Source organism: Bemisia tabaci, chromosome 3 (genome assembly GCF_918797505.1).
Source record: "Bemisia tabaci chromosome 3, PGI_BMITA_v3".
Classification (NCBI taxonomy): Eukaryota; Metazoa; Arthropoda; class Insecta; order Hemiptera; family Aleyrodidae; genus Bemisia; species Bemisia tabaci.
The window spans coordinates 39,140,365-39,156,042 of record NC_092795.1 but is presented as its reverse complement, the minus strand read 5'-3'; the positions used below and the strand labels follow the sequence as shown (position 1 = coordinate 39,156,042).

The 15,678-nt window shown below is 33.0% G+C and overlaps 1 protein-coding gene across 1 annotated transcript in view; it reads right to left on the bottom strand.

Annotated features, from left to right (window-relative positions):
* Positions 1 to 840: 840 nt before the first annotated feature.
* LOC109032347 (fasciclin-2) overlaps positions 841 to 15,678 on the bottom strand; it is a 34,153-nt gene continuing 19,315 nt past the window's right edge. The window contains exons 10-14 of the mRNA XM_019044424.2: positions 12,840 to 12,974; positions 11,651 to 11,729; positions 8,304 to 8,372; positions 6,645 to 6,751; positions 841 to 6,150 (exon numbers count right to left, since the gene is read on the bottom strand). Of these exons, the coding sequence (XP_018899969.2) occupies positions 6,667 to 6,751; positions 8,304 to 8,372; positions 11,651 to 11,729; positions 12,840 to 12,974 (368 nt within the window). The 3' untranslated portion in view covers positions 841 to 6,150; positions 6,645 to 6,666. The remainder of the gene's footprint in view (positions 6,151 to 6,644; positions 6,752 to 8,303; positions 8,373 to 11,650; positions 11,730 to 12,839; positions 12,975 to 15,678) is intronic.

The following is a 15,678-nucleotide window of genomic DNA, read 5'->3' as shown; positions in this document are numbered from 1 at the left end:
AAATAAAAACTGTTTTACCCATGCACCTCTAATTTTCTGGTTAAGTTCTTGATAGTATTTGCAAAAGCATTCTATAAAAATATTTTCCCAAGGTACACAAGTTCTTCTGCTATGATACATCGTTTCCAAAAAATGTAAAATGGCGTTTACGGCGTTTTTGCGTTGCACGGCAGTACAGTCCATCAAAGCGAAAACATATCTGGTATATAAAATGAAGTTAAGAGGAAAAAATTCAAATAAGTTAAAAATTTAAAAAAATTCCATTCCATAGGAAATCTAAAATAGCAATAATTCTAAAAAAGGGACACCATTTGATTTATTTGCTAACTTGAGAGAAAGAGAAAGTTATTTCTGGTGAGAAATGGCTCATTAATAACAAAGAATGCATTAGCTAAGTCTCAAGTTTATATAGCTTTGAGCAAGGAAACAAAATCCTCTAATAATTTTATGACTAAAAATATAACTTCTTTGTGCAAGTCTAGACTAATGGCCCTTTAGAGCACTCTAGAGGCATGATAATTTTTCTTCTCACCCTTTCATAACCACAAACGCAGTATCTGCATTCGACAAAACTGTATCCTCCCTGCAACATTTCCGCCATTGCTCAATAACCTCCCTCATCAGTGTTCACATTCGTAGCTCTATCTGATGATGAGGATAAATATCCACTTTAGCCACTTCTCGACTGATTGCGCTCCAATTTTTTCGCATAACAGCCAATTAACGTTGTGGGACAGAATCTAGCGTGGTAATGAAAGAATTGCTGAGAGAATTTTCCATGATCAAAGCGTATGGCTTTTATATCCTGGGGTATTTGTAAGAAATAATTAAGAGGATGGATACAAAGTATTGAATTTATTTGAGGAAATATTAAGGGTATGTTTAAAAAAAATAAAGAAGACACTTACATTCCTATTTTGTACACAAAAACAAAAGCGTACTTGTACACAATACGCTTGAAAATAACATTATTTTGTTTCATGCACAAAATTAATGAGAGTTGACAGAAATTATGAGTGAGTGGAGTTGGGACCAAGTGGCAAAAGTTTTTGTACACACAGAACATAGTTTTATATTACTGATCAAGGCTGTCCTAAATTTTATGAAGTTCTAGTCACACTTTCTTACTTAGACAAATACTGCTTAATTTATGCAAAATTCACAGCGAATAAATAGAAAAACTCAATTAATAATAATGTTTTTCAGAAAACTTTCAGAGAAATCGATATTTTCTCTGTAAAAATCAAATTTTTTGAGGATCCTAGGTAACAGAATGTGAAGTAGATAAACAGATGCACGTTGTTAGCGGTCCAGAAAGGAGCTGACAAATCGAAAAGTTGAGGAATCATCATATGACGGCAACAGAGTAAGAGAGTATTTTTCTTTTGTAATTTACCCTGGGCTTTAATTTGATAACTTTAATTAGTATAATTACTAACGTCAGATAACTGTGTTTCAGCGAACATGTGAGTGACTTACTCTAGTTACTTACAGTTACTTACTATACTATGTTTGAAATATGAAGCTCGAACCATCATTGAGAAAATTAAACAATAAAATATGCATTTAGCTTCATAAGGAGATACTGTTAGAAATAAAAAGACATCATAGTGACAAATAGACCAGTTATAAAATTTGATCATAAAGGAGAATTATAAAAAAGATAACTATGGTTTTACATGACTTCAAAAGCATATGTACAGAAGAGGGACAGTAAAAACGTAGTATAAAATAAGTACAAGGGCTTAGTGACTAAAAATTAGATGTATATATAGTTTCAGATACATTGCAGTGAAAAAATAAAGTAAATCTGTCTTTTTCTAAATTTGATCCCAGCAACAATTCTACGATTCGTAGGGGGATGTACCCTCTTCTCACCAAGAATCATACCTCTCACAGAGATAATTAATCTAAGTCTTCAATTATTCTTGGAAATCTTTCCATAAGTCTTATCCTCTGTTTATTGATAAAAAGGATTATTTCTTTCTTTGTGAGAATGATACTTGCTCGGATACGGCTTTCTGCATGATTTCGACAACATGTAAATGACTAAGAACATGGATTAAAGATTTCCAGGGATTTTAGCGAATACTCCCTTTGATTTTCTCATGATCAAAGAAATTTCTGAGTTTAATTTAAGTAAATAATATTAGTCCTCTTTCAGGACAAATCAAATATTTTTTATACACTTACGATTTTTCCTTTAGATCATGATTTTGGATATACCTACTGAGAAAAGCTATGCTCTGCCCCTATAGGGCTTTCTGAAATTTTATTGCATTGAGCTCGATGTTCCTTTACCACAATATCCAAGTAATTTAGAAAGAGAACAAACACAACAAATAATGGTGAAAGAAACTTCGAAATGCAGGTTTAAAAAATGAGTCATACACAGAATGTAAGTATATTTTCCTAGCATGGTGCGGCTTGAACACTTCATAGGTACTAAACGAGTAGCACTGTTGCCTGAGGTGATATTCTGATCCAAGACTCTACTTGCTGATTCATGAGGGCAACTCCATTGCAAGAGGCCTTCTCGGAATGAATCTCAGGAGATCTATAAATAAGTGCTTATAAGATGTATTTATTGATCTTGAAAGAGGGTTTTATAATACTCCGTAAAAATATCATAATAGAAAATTTAATCAAAGAAATGTCCGATACGATTTTGGATTCATTCGTGACAACAAGTTCCGAATCAGTGCTGAATGGTGCATTTGGGCTAAAGATTCTGCATTCCACTTCCATGTTCTAAGGAAAAAATTAAATAATAATTTTCTGATGCGGAAATGAGAGAATGCTTTCTATTAAAAAATTAGAGTATTTTGAAGGATGTGGAAAAACTGTTTTCTCAGATGTTCGTCATTCTAAGTGAAAGAGCAAGAACGAAATTATTAGAAATTTTCTCTGTTTTTGTTGCATTATTGGATTAAATTGGTTTTATCATTTTCCTCCATTAATTAAATACAGAGAAAAATAAAATTAAAAGAGATTAAACTACAGTACTTACATCAAAAGGATTACATACAAGTCTTTTAATTACTCCATTAAAAAAAAAGGAAAATCACAGGTTAGTTGTTCGAGTAAGTACAAAGTTGATGCTGATGCGTGTTTGCAATAAACTCACAGGATATGGTTTTAACACTAAAAGCAGAGTCTTAATACTAGATGTACAGTTAAAAAACACTACAAAAGATGATGGAGGCTGCGTGTTTTCTCTTGATGAACTCTTAAAGAAAACAATCTTCTCTTAAGAATAGACTTCCAGCACAGCATGAGAGGTGTGAACTTTTGCAAATATTCAAAGGGATGCCACTTTAGTCATCCCTTAGTATATTTCATTAAAAATCCATGATAAATTACTTGCTTCTGTGTTTATTCTCAAGGGACGATTCATTATAAGAAAGAAACTTATTGCTGCATGCTGGATATATTGTCCTGATACTATGATCGACATTCTTTGAATTAAATGAGAATTATAATTTTGAATTGAATATAAATTGACTTTAAAATTAACTGAGGTCAAGATTCCTATTTAAAATTATTTAATTTCAAAGGCGCATCAATCATCATCATTGTAATGTTTTTGCGTAGAAAAAAATTAACTATACAATTTTTATTTTAGAGTGGAAAGGGTAAATAAGTAACTAAAACACTAATTGTAAATAGAGAGATAGAGGGGCCAACTCTCTTGCATGTTAAACATTATTTTCTTACACATTAACACGTGCAATGTAAGTGAATTTCAAGTTACTGACTAGAATTGAGATGATAAAATGTTTTGTTGTAGAGACATCTGTTACTCCTGTTAAATTTTGTGATCGTGGAATGCTTTAGACCAAATGATGAAGGGCTATTGGTTTAAAACACAAAAAAAGGGATAATATGTACTTTTACTACATTCATTTAAATTTTTACAGGAAACTTTTATTCCCTATAACAAATATAAAATAAAAATTTAAAAATAAGTTAGTCAAAATGCACAATTTATTGCAATTTTACAAAGCATATTTTTTGACCAAGACACTCAGAAAAGAAGTTCACACCTACTTTTTTTGTACACACAGAAAAGGAATATTTAGAAACTTCATGTGTTGCTTATTGTTGAAGCATTCATAAGTGTTTTGGAACTCTTTTTAACATAACATCTATGATCAGGCAAGATAAAATAGAGGGGAGATAATTCCCTTGAAAAACGAGGGGGAGGGAGGACAAAATACATAAAATATGATGTAAATACATATTGTAAAGTAATCGGTAATCATCATTAAAGGTGAAAATATCCCAGTATCTGGTAAAATCTCTGATTAGTTGAGATACAAGTGAGGGTGAAAGAGTAAAATTAAAACAAGGATTAAACCCTTGTGAAATGATCACACTGATAATTACATTTATTTAAGCAGCTCAACTTGTTACTTTCAAATTAAAAAGCTTTAAATTTAAAATACACATAAAACATTAAGATTACAGTTTAAATTCCTCTTTTAACTTAAGTTGATGAGTAGTTACAAAGAAAAAGGAAAAAAAGAGGAAACAATCTTTCCTTTGCTTTAATTGTAAGAGATACTGTTTTCAGATTGTCAGCAAGAGAAATATAAATAAAACAGAATAAAAGATAAAAAATGCAACGAAAAGAAAAACAATCAAAAGGATAGAAATATTACACAGATAGCTTATCTATGTACAAAAATTACAATCATGACCTGACTATCACTTTTACCAATCATCGCCTTTTGAAAGAAAAAATAATACAAAATTTCAGTCGCAATTCCACAAAGAGGGTTTACATCAGTATTATCTAGTCCTTGAAATTGTTGAAGAATATTAAAAACTATTAAAAAAGGTTATAAAATCGACGGTACATATCACAATAATAGAGATAATAACTGTATCACTGCTACCAAATACAGTTCACAATCTACGGCAGACAGTTATCCTTTAGCCTAAAAATCATGATGTACCTACCCAATTTTTCTTATCTCTGTCTCGAATTATCAAAAAATGCATTAAAAGTAACAAAAAGCACAGTAAACTTAAATTACTGATCAGACTTTTTCTATCTTCCTTCATATAGAGAACAAAAATTCAATGATACAAATACAGTTATGTAGCTATATGTGGCTTTCATAGTTTTTTATTATGAACAATACGATACAATGATTTTTTTCTGAATCTATTTCTTTCCTCCCTTTTTTCTTCAAGGTGGTTGCAGATTGTTGATAACTTGATCTTTACTAAAATCTACCGAAATGCATACTCCTTCTTTTTGAGGTTCAACCTGACTCTCTCATCTCATGTAAGTGTTTGCTGGTACAAAAGGGTACAATCAGAAACTGACAAGGAACCCATAGCTTGAGATAGACATGTTTCATTCAACATTGCATTTTATAAAACTTAGGCATTTACTATGAACATTCTTGCATTCACTCCCAACATTCATACATTAAACGGTGGGCAAGTATCACATGAACTCTTTTGCAGTGATAGCAAACCAATATTTTGAAATTTCACCTACTCCTGCGCTCAAAAATAAAATTGGTTACCTATTTTCTTTTTAAAAAATTAAAAAAAACAAAACAGGAAAACGGCAGTGTTGCATTGGCTGCACGTCTCAGCGCAAAAAAAAGAAAGGAAAAAGGCTAAATTTAAAATCCCTGTTTGTATTTCTTTATAAAAAATTACTTTTTATAAAATTAAAATTCCAATTGAATCAAAAGAAAAGAATAATATTGATACAGATTGGACAGGACTAAGAACATTGATCATTTACACTGAGAATGAATACTGTCAAAAAAGAATCACAAATACTTTCAAACATTCATACTTTTAAAAAGAAACAGAGGCGTTAGTATGAATTACCGATTGGTTGAATTAGAAATGCAACAACTGGAGGTATTACATAAATATTAACAAATATCAATTCTGTGCAAAATCAAATTTTCATGGACGCAAGTCGGTTGGCAATTATCGGATAACGAAGACAATCAAATTAAACAAACAATACAAACTCTTAAGCACCTTAATTACATTACACCTAACTTTAATTACACGAATAATTACAAAAAACCAAGCTGCTCACAAGATGGGTGATTCTTGACTTCTGATGGGTTCAACAGAAAGTCATCAGTTCAGGTTCGGGTCGTTCGTAACCTGTAATGTATAGGGGAAATAAGGATCAGTTAAAAATGACACTTCTAAATTTTTTTTCTGAATTTCAAACACTTTAATATATTGAGGCAAATTTTTATCCAAAGATAGGAAAGAACTTTCCCTACCCACAGTGGTCACTAAAAAGTGTTAAGAAGAGGCATTGGTCAAAATGAATTCACAATATCCCATTAGAGCTAAAGAAGAAAATAAAAAGTTTTACTAAAAATTGATGGTACTGATAATCTGTCTGAAATTCTTACATCGGTTCAAAACAGCTCATAGGTGGGAACTTTATGAAGAATGACATTTTCAAAAATCAAGGCAGACATATTTTTCCACTTATCAAATATTTTGAAGTAGGAGGACACAGATTAACTACCAGGCAAATGTTCTGTAATAATTCTTGGTCTTCTTTATTTCATGTAGAAAATTAAACCATTTTACTTGTATTCTACACATACTTTACAATTAATCACCTCAGAGGTAATACTGACCTTTCTCCAGTAACAACGGCCACTAAACCGCAGAATCTTTACCAACAAAACTAGTTTTGGAAATAGATTTCTTCATATCATAATTGACTTGCATATTCTTCTTCATACTGCAAAATAGGAGAGATAAATGAGATTTCAGTAGTATTAAATTGAAAGTACATGGTTGACTCAAGATGCTGAACAGCATAAAAGAGCACTTTTCACAATAAGACAAATAAATTAAAAAGTTAATGAATGTTCCTGCAGGTATGTATACTAAGAGACTGAGACTGGAGGGACCTGAATGGCTTAGCAGCACTCACTGAAAGGGGACGGCAACCTTAAAAGCAAGTTTAGCTAAATCGACGAAGAAAAGTGTGCAATGAACGATGCCGAAATTGCATTCGTTGAGCCGCTATCGCGAAAAAACAGCTGAGCACGAGACATCGTGAGCTCCGTCTTGCATATCGCAGTATGCACTTTGCATTCTGTCTCTGGTATCAAGTGGCCAACGCATGTTTGCAACAAGTTATTAGTTCGTCCTGATCTCGCTCATTCCTGGTCGACTCTTTTTTTCTTTGCTTAGGGGTGATTATTAAGGCGACTTCGCGGCGCTCGACAGCAAATGCGCTAGACCTCGAGTTGTGTGCGTGTGAACCGCAGTTGCACTGGGAGCACATGACGTCACCAGTCAGATTTACAATCTTTCATATCTCTGCCGATTTTGTGAATTTCTCATTCAGAACAGAGCCATTTTGCTTCTTATACCTTCTCGCTTCAATTTTTAAAACTATCTCATTTTCGATTTTAGGGTTGCCGTTCCCCTGTAGTGAGCAGTGGTGTTGGAACAGCTTGACACAATTTAGTTTTAAAAGCAGAACTTTTGATGAAATGATTTTCACAAAGAGACTACGGAAGTGATCGATGGTTTCAAAATTTTCCACTCCTGAAAAGTGGAGCCATTAGAATTTCATTATTTTAGGGTGCTCGAGACCACAAATATAGCACTCAAACTTCTCAAGTTCCAACTAAAGACGATAGGTACTCTCTTAGATATACTTGTTATCATTCAAATATATTAGGAATATTATTATTCCTTTCTGTCTTTTTGGTAAGTTCCAACACATTAACTCCTCAGCTCTGCCATGCAGAAAGAGCAGGATTTCCAACCTGCAGTAAAACGCACATGAGGTATGTTCAATGCATGGAGTCTCATGAGAATTTTGTACAACTTAATCAAAAATCATCAGTATCAATATTTCAATTTTGGCTTTTCTGAAATGTGAAGGTATCTTATTCTTTGAAACGAATAGAATTACATTTTGCATAGTGGACTTACGGCAGAATATGGATTTACTGCTTTTTACTTAGCTTGACAGAGCTGAGCTAGGGATCTTGGGACAGTGAGTGGTAGTGCTTATCACCAGACTTCTCAGGGATTAAATGTTCCTATGAGCCCCCTTTCTGCAGAAATCTCTGGCAAACACTCACGTAGAGACATTTAAACAATAAAAGATGTTTTGTACCTTTCATGGCCCTGCAGAGGTGATATTGTTTTATCTATTCACAGTCGACTCCGTAAATGTTCAGGCAAAAGGAAAGTTATTTTATTTTCTAATACTCTTTGTACTTTTTAAAGATTAAGCGGAATTATTCTGAAAAACTGATAAAATAGAATACCTGTCATCCATATTTGAATCGATTCTAACTTTGCTGTCACGATGCCCATTTAACAGTTCTTTGGCCTCACTAGAAAAAAAAGAAAAGATATAAAAATTACAAACTTACATTTAAACACGTCTGATATTAGAAGAAACTTAGATGGGTTAACTAGACTAAATTATATTATTTAGACAGATACTTTGCTGTCGAAACAATTTAATTTTTCAATTTTTATTTTCGTAAATTGTATATTTCAACTTTCGTAAAGTATTTTTTTTATAAATATCATAAAATTAACAGTTTCTGTTGAGTACTGACTCCATGATTGCAAATTTAACACCGCTTCTTTTTGATACAGCAATTTTCAAGATGGATGATCATTTGATTACCTTGAGCTTTCAAATGTTCAATTCTTCTTTCTACTGCAATTACAACATTTCATGCAATCCATGCTCATTTTCAGATGCTATATCAGTGATTTATCTACACCGCACGAATTATATGGATCAACAAACTCATATAGCCAAAGCATATTTAAATTCGAATCTAAATGAGGGTGTCAAACTTGCATTAAAATCGTATTTGTAATTTTTAGCTTTAACAAAAAAAAAAACTGGACAGCTAAAAAACTCGGCTATCTTTTGATACTTTACATTAGTGTTTATATTGTACATTGATACAGAGGGTATAATGAAAATTTAAAGTTTGCAGGAGTTTGCGTAAAAGAAGCTGGAAATTGGCAAAATCATGATTAAAAACAATTGAACATAAAAAACTTCAAATGAAATTTTCCAATGAAACTAAGCAACCTACGTTGATGAAGCACTAGTAGCAAAGGCTTTTTTGTAATGAAATTGACAATTTTTAAATTTTCCCAGTCCACCCAAGTCCGCAAGAGTTTACGGTAATACTTCGATTATTCGCTTGTCACTTAAATCCAGCAATCCAGATATCCAGCAGGACAATGAGGCACGCTTATGTGTTATTTTTCTTGGTTTTTCTCTATTTTTTTATACAAGTTTTAGGTGTTTTTATGCAGATTTGATTGTCTTGATTGCTCGAGTACCTGGCTCGGGCTTTGGCCACAATTCATAGGATGATCGGGGTATTACTTTATACTGCCAGGTTCTTTTAAAAAAAAAATTGATTGATTGATTGAAATTTGATTAACAGGTCTTGAGCCTGACTTAAATTTTTGAATGTCAGTTTTGACAGGTACTAGCCGAGTAGAGCTCACTTCACGCATTCTTCAAAGTTAGCCTGGAGCAGGATAAGTACTTTGCCTTATGGCCCCATATCACATGCTCTAGAGATGAAAAATACTCATTTTACAAGCCATATCCTTTCTGCTTCCACAAACACTATCTGATTATTTAAGAAAATTCTAGAGAATGCAGCAAGCTGCTTCTCCAGAATTTTACAAAATATTGAATGGCTGTAATATTAGTTATCTTGCGATAATTTGAGATACTTTAATTATACCAGAGGATTTGAGTTTTGAGGAGGCTATCCTTGTCCATACAAGAAACGCTTCGGTACTTGTTGGCGAACAAGTGAAACAGCCTTAAGCATGAAAAATTAGGAAAATGTACCTGAGCATGCTATAAGCTCTTCTGGTAGAAAAACAGTTTACAATGAAGTGTGTAAGTTCATTTAGTCTATTATGTTATGTTTAAATTGTACTCAGACCATGTAAGGTGAAAATAAGAATGATACTAGCCCCAATAAAATAAATATAAGGTAGTAAAACTACAAGCAGAGAACGAATAACAGCAAACAAATGCAGGTGTGAATAAAGTTTCGAGAGAAAAAGGACATGAAATTTTCAAGAGACATCGGCGAACTTAGAAATGGCACAATTGCAGATGGCTCCTAATTATCTTGTAGATACATAACTAGCAAACTTATAAACATGGAAAGGAGTTAAAAAAATGGATAAAAGAAACAAGTAAATAAGTAAAAATAATTCTGGGATGAAAATAACTTAGTGTGTGTGGCTGACGATGAAAAATCCAGAAACTAAAAAATTTCAACCAAAAAAGAAAATTCATGCTGAAATAACAACAGCAAAGAGGAACAACTTTGATGTCTTACAAAACAAAATTCATGTCAGGCAGAGGTAACTTTTCAGTATGAGAATGGACCGAGCAGTTGCCAGGACTGCTATTATCGGACGTCGACGGATTGTTGCAATACGGCAATGGAAAACGCCAACTGTAAAGACTGTAAAATAGTGGCCTGGGCTTTACATCAACAAAAATTAGACAATTCTCAAAAATATTCACCATTAATTTTGCCTTTGGTTTGGTTGGTTTGAAAGAGCATGAATTTTACACTGATTCTTAAATTTTCCGCTAAACTTGATTCAACTATATGGGAGGATAAAACTCAATTCAAAGTTCTAAACGGAGTATTTTGGCGACTATATGAAAGATTATCTCCCAGGTACACTAATAGATAGACTTTTCAACATTTCACATAGGTAAATAGTTTTCAACATTCAACAATGAAAACCTGATGAGAACTATGGTATCACTCAAGAAAAACGAAGTTAGCTTTAGCTTTGAGCAGCAAGAGAGAGATTCGAAAAATTCAGCTTTGCAAAAACGAATATGTGAATGATAAAAGAGCTGACACAGATTGAACCAAAAATTGAGAAATTGAACTGCAAGGAAATCAGCCTGATTTCTTAAATTATAAACGATTTCAAATTAAGTATAGAGCTCAAAATTATTGAGTGTACGCGGTACCTGCATGACCTTATGACAGAGAAGATATTTGAAGGTATTTTCTACACTCCTACAAAGATAAGGACAGCAGAGATGAACAGAGGGAGAAGAAACAGACATTCAACATTCTCTGTTAACTAAAGGGGACATGCTGAGGATATGAAGAGCTGTATTTAGGGGCCATCCATAAAATGCGTAACGCTGGAGGGGGGGGTCTCAGCCTGTGGTATAGGTACGTTTAAGGGTGAGGGGGCCTTCAGCGCCAATTTTTCAAAAATCGAAGATGGAAACTTAACCCATGGGGGAAATTTTTCATCCGAAAGTTATCACAAAATTCTGATTGAAGGGGAAGCGGGTCGAAAAAAGTATCACATACATTTTTGGAGGGGTGAAGCTGTGTTACTGATATGTTAGGAGGGAGAGGGTGGAGGGGTTAAAAACTCAAATTTTCAGTGTTGTGTATTTTATGAACGGCCCCTTAATTCTCGAACTTGAGGAGTCAGCCTTAAAACGCAATGCAGTTAATTGAAAAAAGATGAGAGGGGTAACATCAATTAGTTGAATGACACTGAACCAAATCTACTTCCCTGAAATCAACCTATTTCTGTGAAATAAAAAGAAACTAATGAAACATACCTGCCCAGTTTGGGATCATCATCTTTTGCATGTTTCTTTTTCTTCCCACACAGTGAGCTGCATGCAAGTGAAAGTAAACCTGAAAAAAAACCATTTGTTAAAGAAAAAGAGTGATCAAAAGTAATGACTATGACTGTTCATACTCATTAGCATTTACAATTTAAGAATTTCACTTGCAAACTACCTTACAATGTGAAAACATTCAATGGTTGGTTTTTCAGTAATTCTTCATGGTTCCAAGTTAAAACTTCTTTTTAAATAATTTCCACACCTTTTAAAATCTAGTTTGTAGTGATTTAAAATTTACCCCCGAGCCATGTGGCACTTTCGCACTTTCACTTAGTAGGTATTAGAGCCCAAAACCTACATCTTAGATGTTAAATGCATTGTTGTGAGATTTACCAAGTAAAGCGCGCTGACCCAGACGCAGAGCCAGAGCTTTTTTTCCGTGAGATCTTACAATGTTTAACGATTTTTTTCTAGGAAACAAAGCACTCTAAAAACTGTGCAGGTGTACACAATGGTTGATGATACTTGATGGAAAAGTTAGTGTTGCATCTCTTCTACTTTCAGGAACTTATAAGGAAAACCAGAATATGATGTTAGCAATTACCTAACTACAATAATACCTTCATGATCCGCTTGGCACTTATCCAGGCATGTTTACATTATTTTTCCTGTTTTTCTTCGCTTTTTTTCCATTCTTCCATTCATATTACATTGGTTTTGTCGTATTATGCAGTTTTCATTTTCTGGCATGTCTGATATCTTGCTCTAACTTCTGCCATAATTTATCGGATAATGAAGCTATTACTGTAACCATTACTCATTACATTTCAAAAGTTTTAAACTCATTAAATTTTCAAAGGACTGTAGGTAGATGAGTTAAATGTTTATATATGCCAGACTAGCACTAAAGCATACTTGACTGGTTAATTGCCAGTAAAATGCAAGCAAAATATGATTCTCTATGCAAATTAAATTAAACTCCAATACTTATGACTCCAAAATAGATGAAAGGCGTTTAACTAATCTCTAGCAAGGTGCGTACTTAAGATAACTCAAGTAAGTTGATTCACTTTTTAAATAAGAAATATCCTCTGGCAGATTCTGTTTAAAATTAAGAGAAAGAAGCAAAATTAAATTAATAGAATAGGTGAATTAAAGACGAGTATGTAATTCAGCTTACCTGTCTCATTGAAGAAGAAACAAGATACATCAACTATGACGAGAATCCCAAATAAGGCAGCAACTACGACTAATACAAGAACAGCACTGCTCAGTCGGTCACTTGGTACTGTATGCATCTGACTGTCTATTGAGCCTACAACAAGAGATAAACAAATAATTATAACATCAGTTAAAAATCTCAGGAGTACAAGAAAACAAAAACAAAACTATAATAATAAAATGACAGAAAATTTTCGAACTGAATAGATGCTGAAGGAGACCGTTTTATTCTTGTACAGGAAACTTGCCTTGACTTTTAACTATCCTTCTAAAGACCCTTATACTTTTTTTTTTTACTTAAGTCTTTGTTTTTTTAATTTTATTCTTGGGTGTTACAAAATTTTGGTGTTGGAAGTCTTCTTTTGTTTTAGTTTCTTCACTTTTTCTATGATCTTTCATTAAGGAATTTACCAATTTTTACCATTATAAAATTATAAAAAGTAGAATACTTCTATTTATTTTTATTATTTAAATTTAACTAAAAATTGAAGAAGAAAAAACTCATGATTAAACCAATTTATTTCCTAACTAGATACCTGAAAAGAAATTTTATTGGAAATCTAAAAATTTATTTAATCTGATTTTTAAATTTGAGTGAGAAGGAAATTTGTGCGTATTTTTAAAATTCTAGTTTTTATGTTGACAGTAATGCAGAATAACAAATCCAGATCAATCTCTAAAAATGCAGAGGAACATCAACGCTTGAGAGGCACGATTGGACGTTCTAACTGACATTTTAATGCAGCAAGCTGACAAGATTTGTAATTTTAAAACCAAGAAATGTTGATAAATGAAGTATACATGTGACTGTTAGCGAAAAAAGGAACCCCAATACAGGGCAGAACTCTTTGCAAGAGAGCGTTTTGTTTGAAATGGGAAAGAATTTTAAAATAAAATTTAGATGGAAATATTCTCTAATATTACAAAAAATACGCTGCGAGAGGTTTTTTTTTTTTGGGGGGGGGGGGGGGGAAACAAGGCATTATAAAACATAATAATCTGACCATTTTGAGTCCTGAATTTAGCAGCTAGAAACTTTGAATATCTTGACCAATAGCCTGTCTTTTGAATCGTAAACTTCAAAACAAGATAACTTCATACGATATGACTTTTTTCAGCGTTTTTCATTTCAGAATGGTTAAAACCGATTCTCTGAGTAGTGGTGCTGATATTTCCATTAATTTGAGTTTTCAATAATAGGGTCATTTTCGCCTAGGACAGTCACATAATAGCTATTTGACGATAAATCAATGCATTCTAACTGATAAAACATTATGCAGTATACTTAGAAAACAATATTTTTTCATTAAAAGAAGAAAATCAGGTTACACTTTGCTTTTTCCCTCCAATAATTAATTTTTCTTGAATGATTAGAAGTAAAATCTGATCTGCTTTTAATACGGCTTCTTCAAATGCGATACATATAATATAAAAACTGCTGAATAAATTTAATCTGAAAAAAATAACTATGTGAGTGGCTAATTTTATTTACAGCATACTATAAGCACTGTTACTTTTGGATAGTTTTTAACCTTTATTGATTGAACTTAGTGGATTGACTTGAGAGAGGGGCAGATTTCAGAGAGAGATATACAGTATGCACAAGCTCATAAGTATGTACAGCTATTTGTCGCAAAAGCAAAAACATACTCAGAAGAGATCAAGATCTTGCTCGAACCCCCTCCCCCCCCCCCCCCAAATGGAAGGAATGAAGAGTAAGAGATTGTTACTGTGTACAAAGTCTTAAACATTAGTACTATGAAAAGTGCCTCCTAGTTTGATAAACTTACTTTAAATGCAGATTGAAAAATTCCTACTCTGAAGGGACACTGAGAAGTTTATGGACAGGACACTAACTTCAAACATTGCAGAAACTAAAAAACTCAATATAACATATCGTCTCACATCATTCCACATCATTCTGATGCAGCTTTGATAAATTTGCTTCTTTACCTACTGGACTAGGAACTAGAAAACTGATTCTATGAAGAGCTGTGACAAAAACGAGTAAGTACTTGCTGTGCAGCTATAGCAATAATATAAGCTTTAAGGTGCTGAGGTTCATACAGACTAACAATAAGATTTGGGAGGGGGAAAAAGAAGGATTGAGTTTTGAGATTTTACCATCAAAGCTTAAATGACCTGAAAAATTCAATTTTCTGCAATTAAACTGGGTGTTAATGTCTTCGTGAGATAAGAGAGATTTTCAGGTAACTTAGAGGAGTAATACATTGAGAAGAGAGTCTGTATAAAGGTGGTAAAACCTAAGACTACATAGCTTAAATGATGGATACAGACTTCATGTTAATACAATTGAAGGTATAAGGTCCTCAGTCCTCAGTCAATATTTCATTTTTAAGGGTTAAAAGCCATCCTTAATGAAGCAATATTACAGTCCGCGAAAGAAGTAAACTCATCCAAAACCATTTAGACCAATACCTTAGGCAGCAGAGTTAAACAGATTAATTCTTAACATAGTGTTAAAGTGTTTGCGAAAGAATATTGCATTGCGCTGTTGCAATAGAAAAATAGAGGAGGAAGCAGAAAATCGCAAATGCTACTTCCAGTGTTGGAAATTATAATTTCGAACGGCATTGAATGTATTCATTAAAATTGAGAGATACATTTTTCAACGATTAGGCGTTCCTCAGATTCAAATCTTCACCTCAAAGTTAATGAAAGCGCGATGGGGGAATAATGTTCTTCTGTATAATACGTAGGCTGATTTGAGATAGGTCTCCAAAAAAGTCATTCTCAGAGTCATGTTAATAGCATTTTGAATGACCATCATATGATCA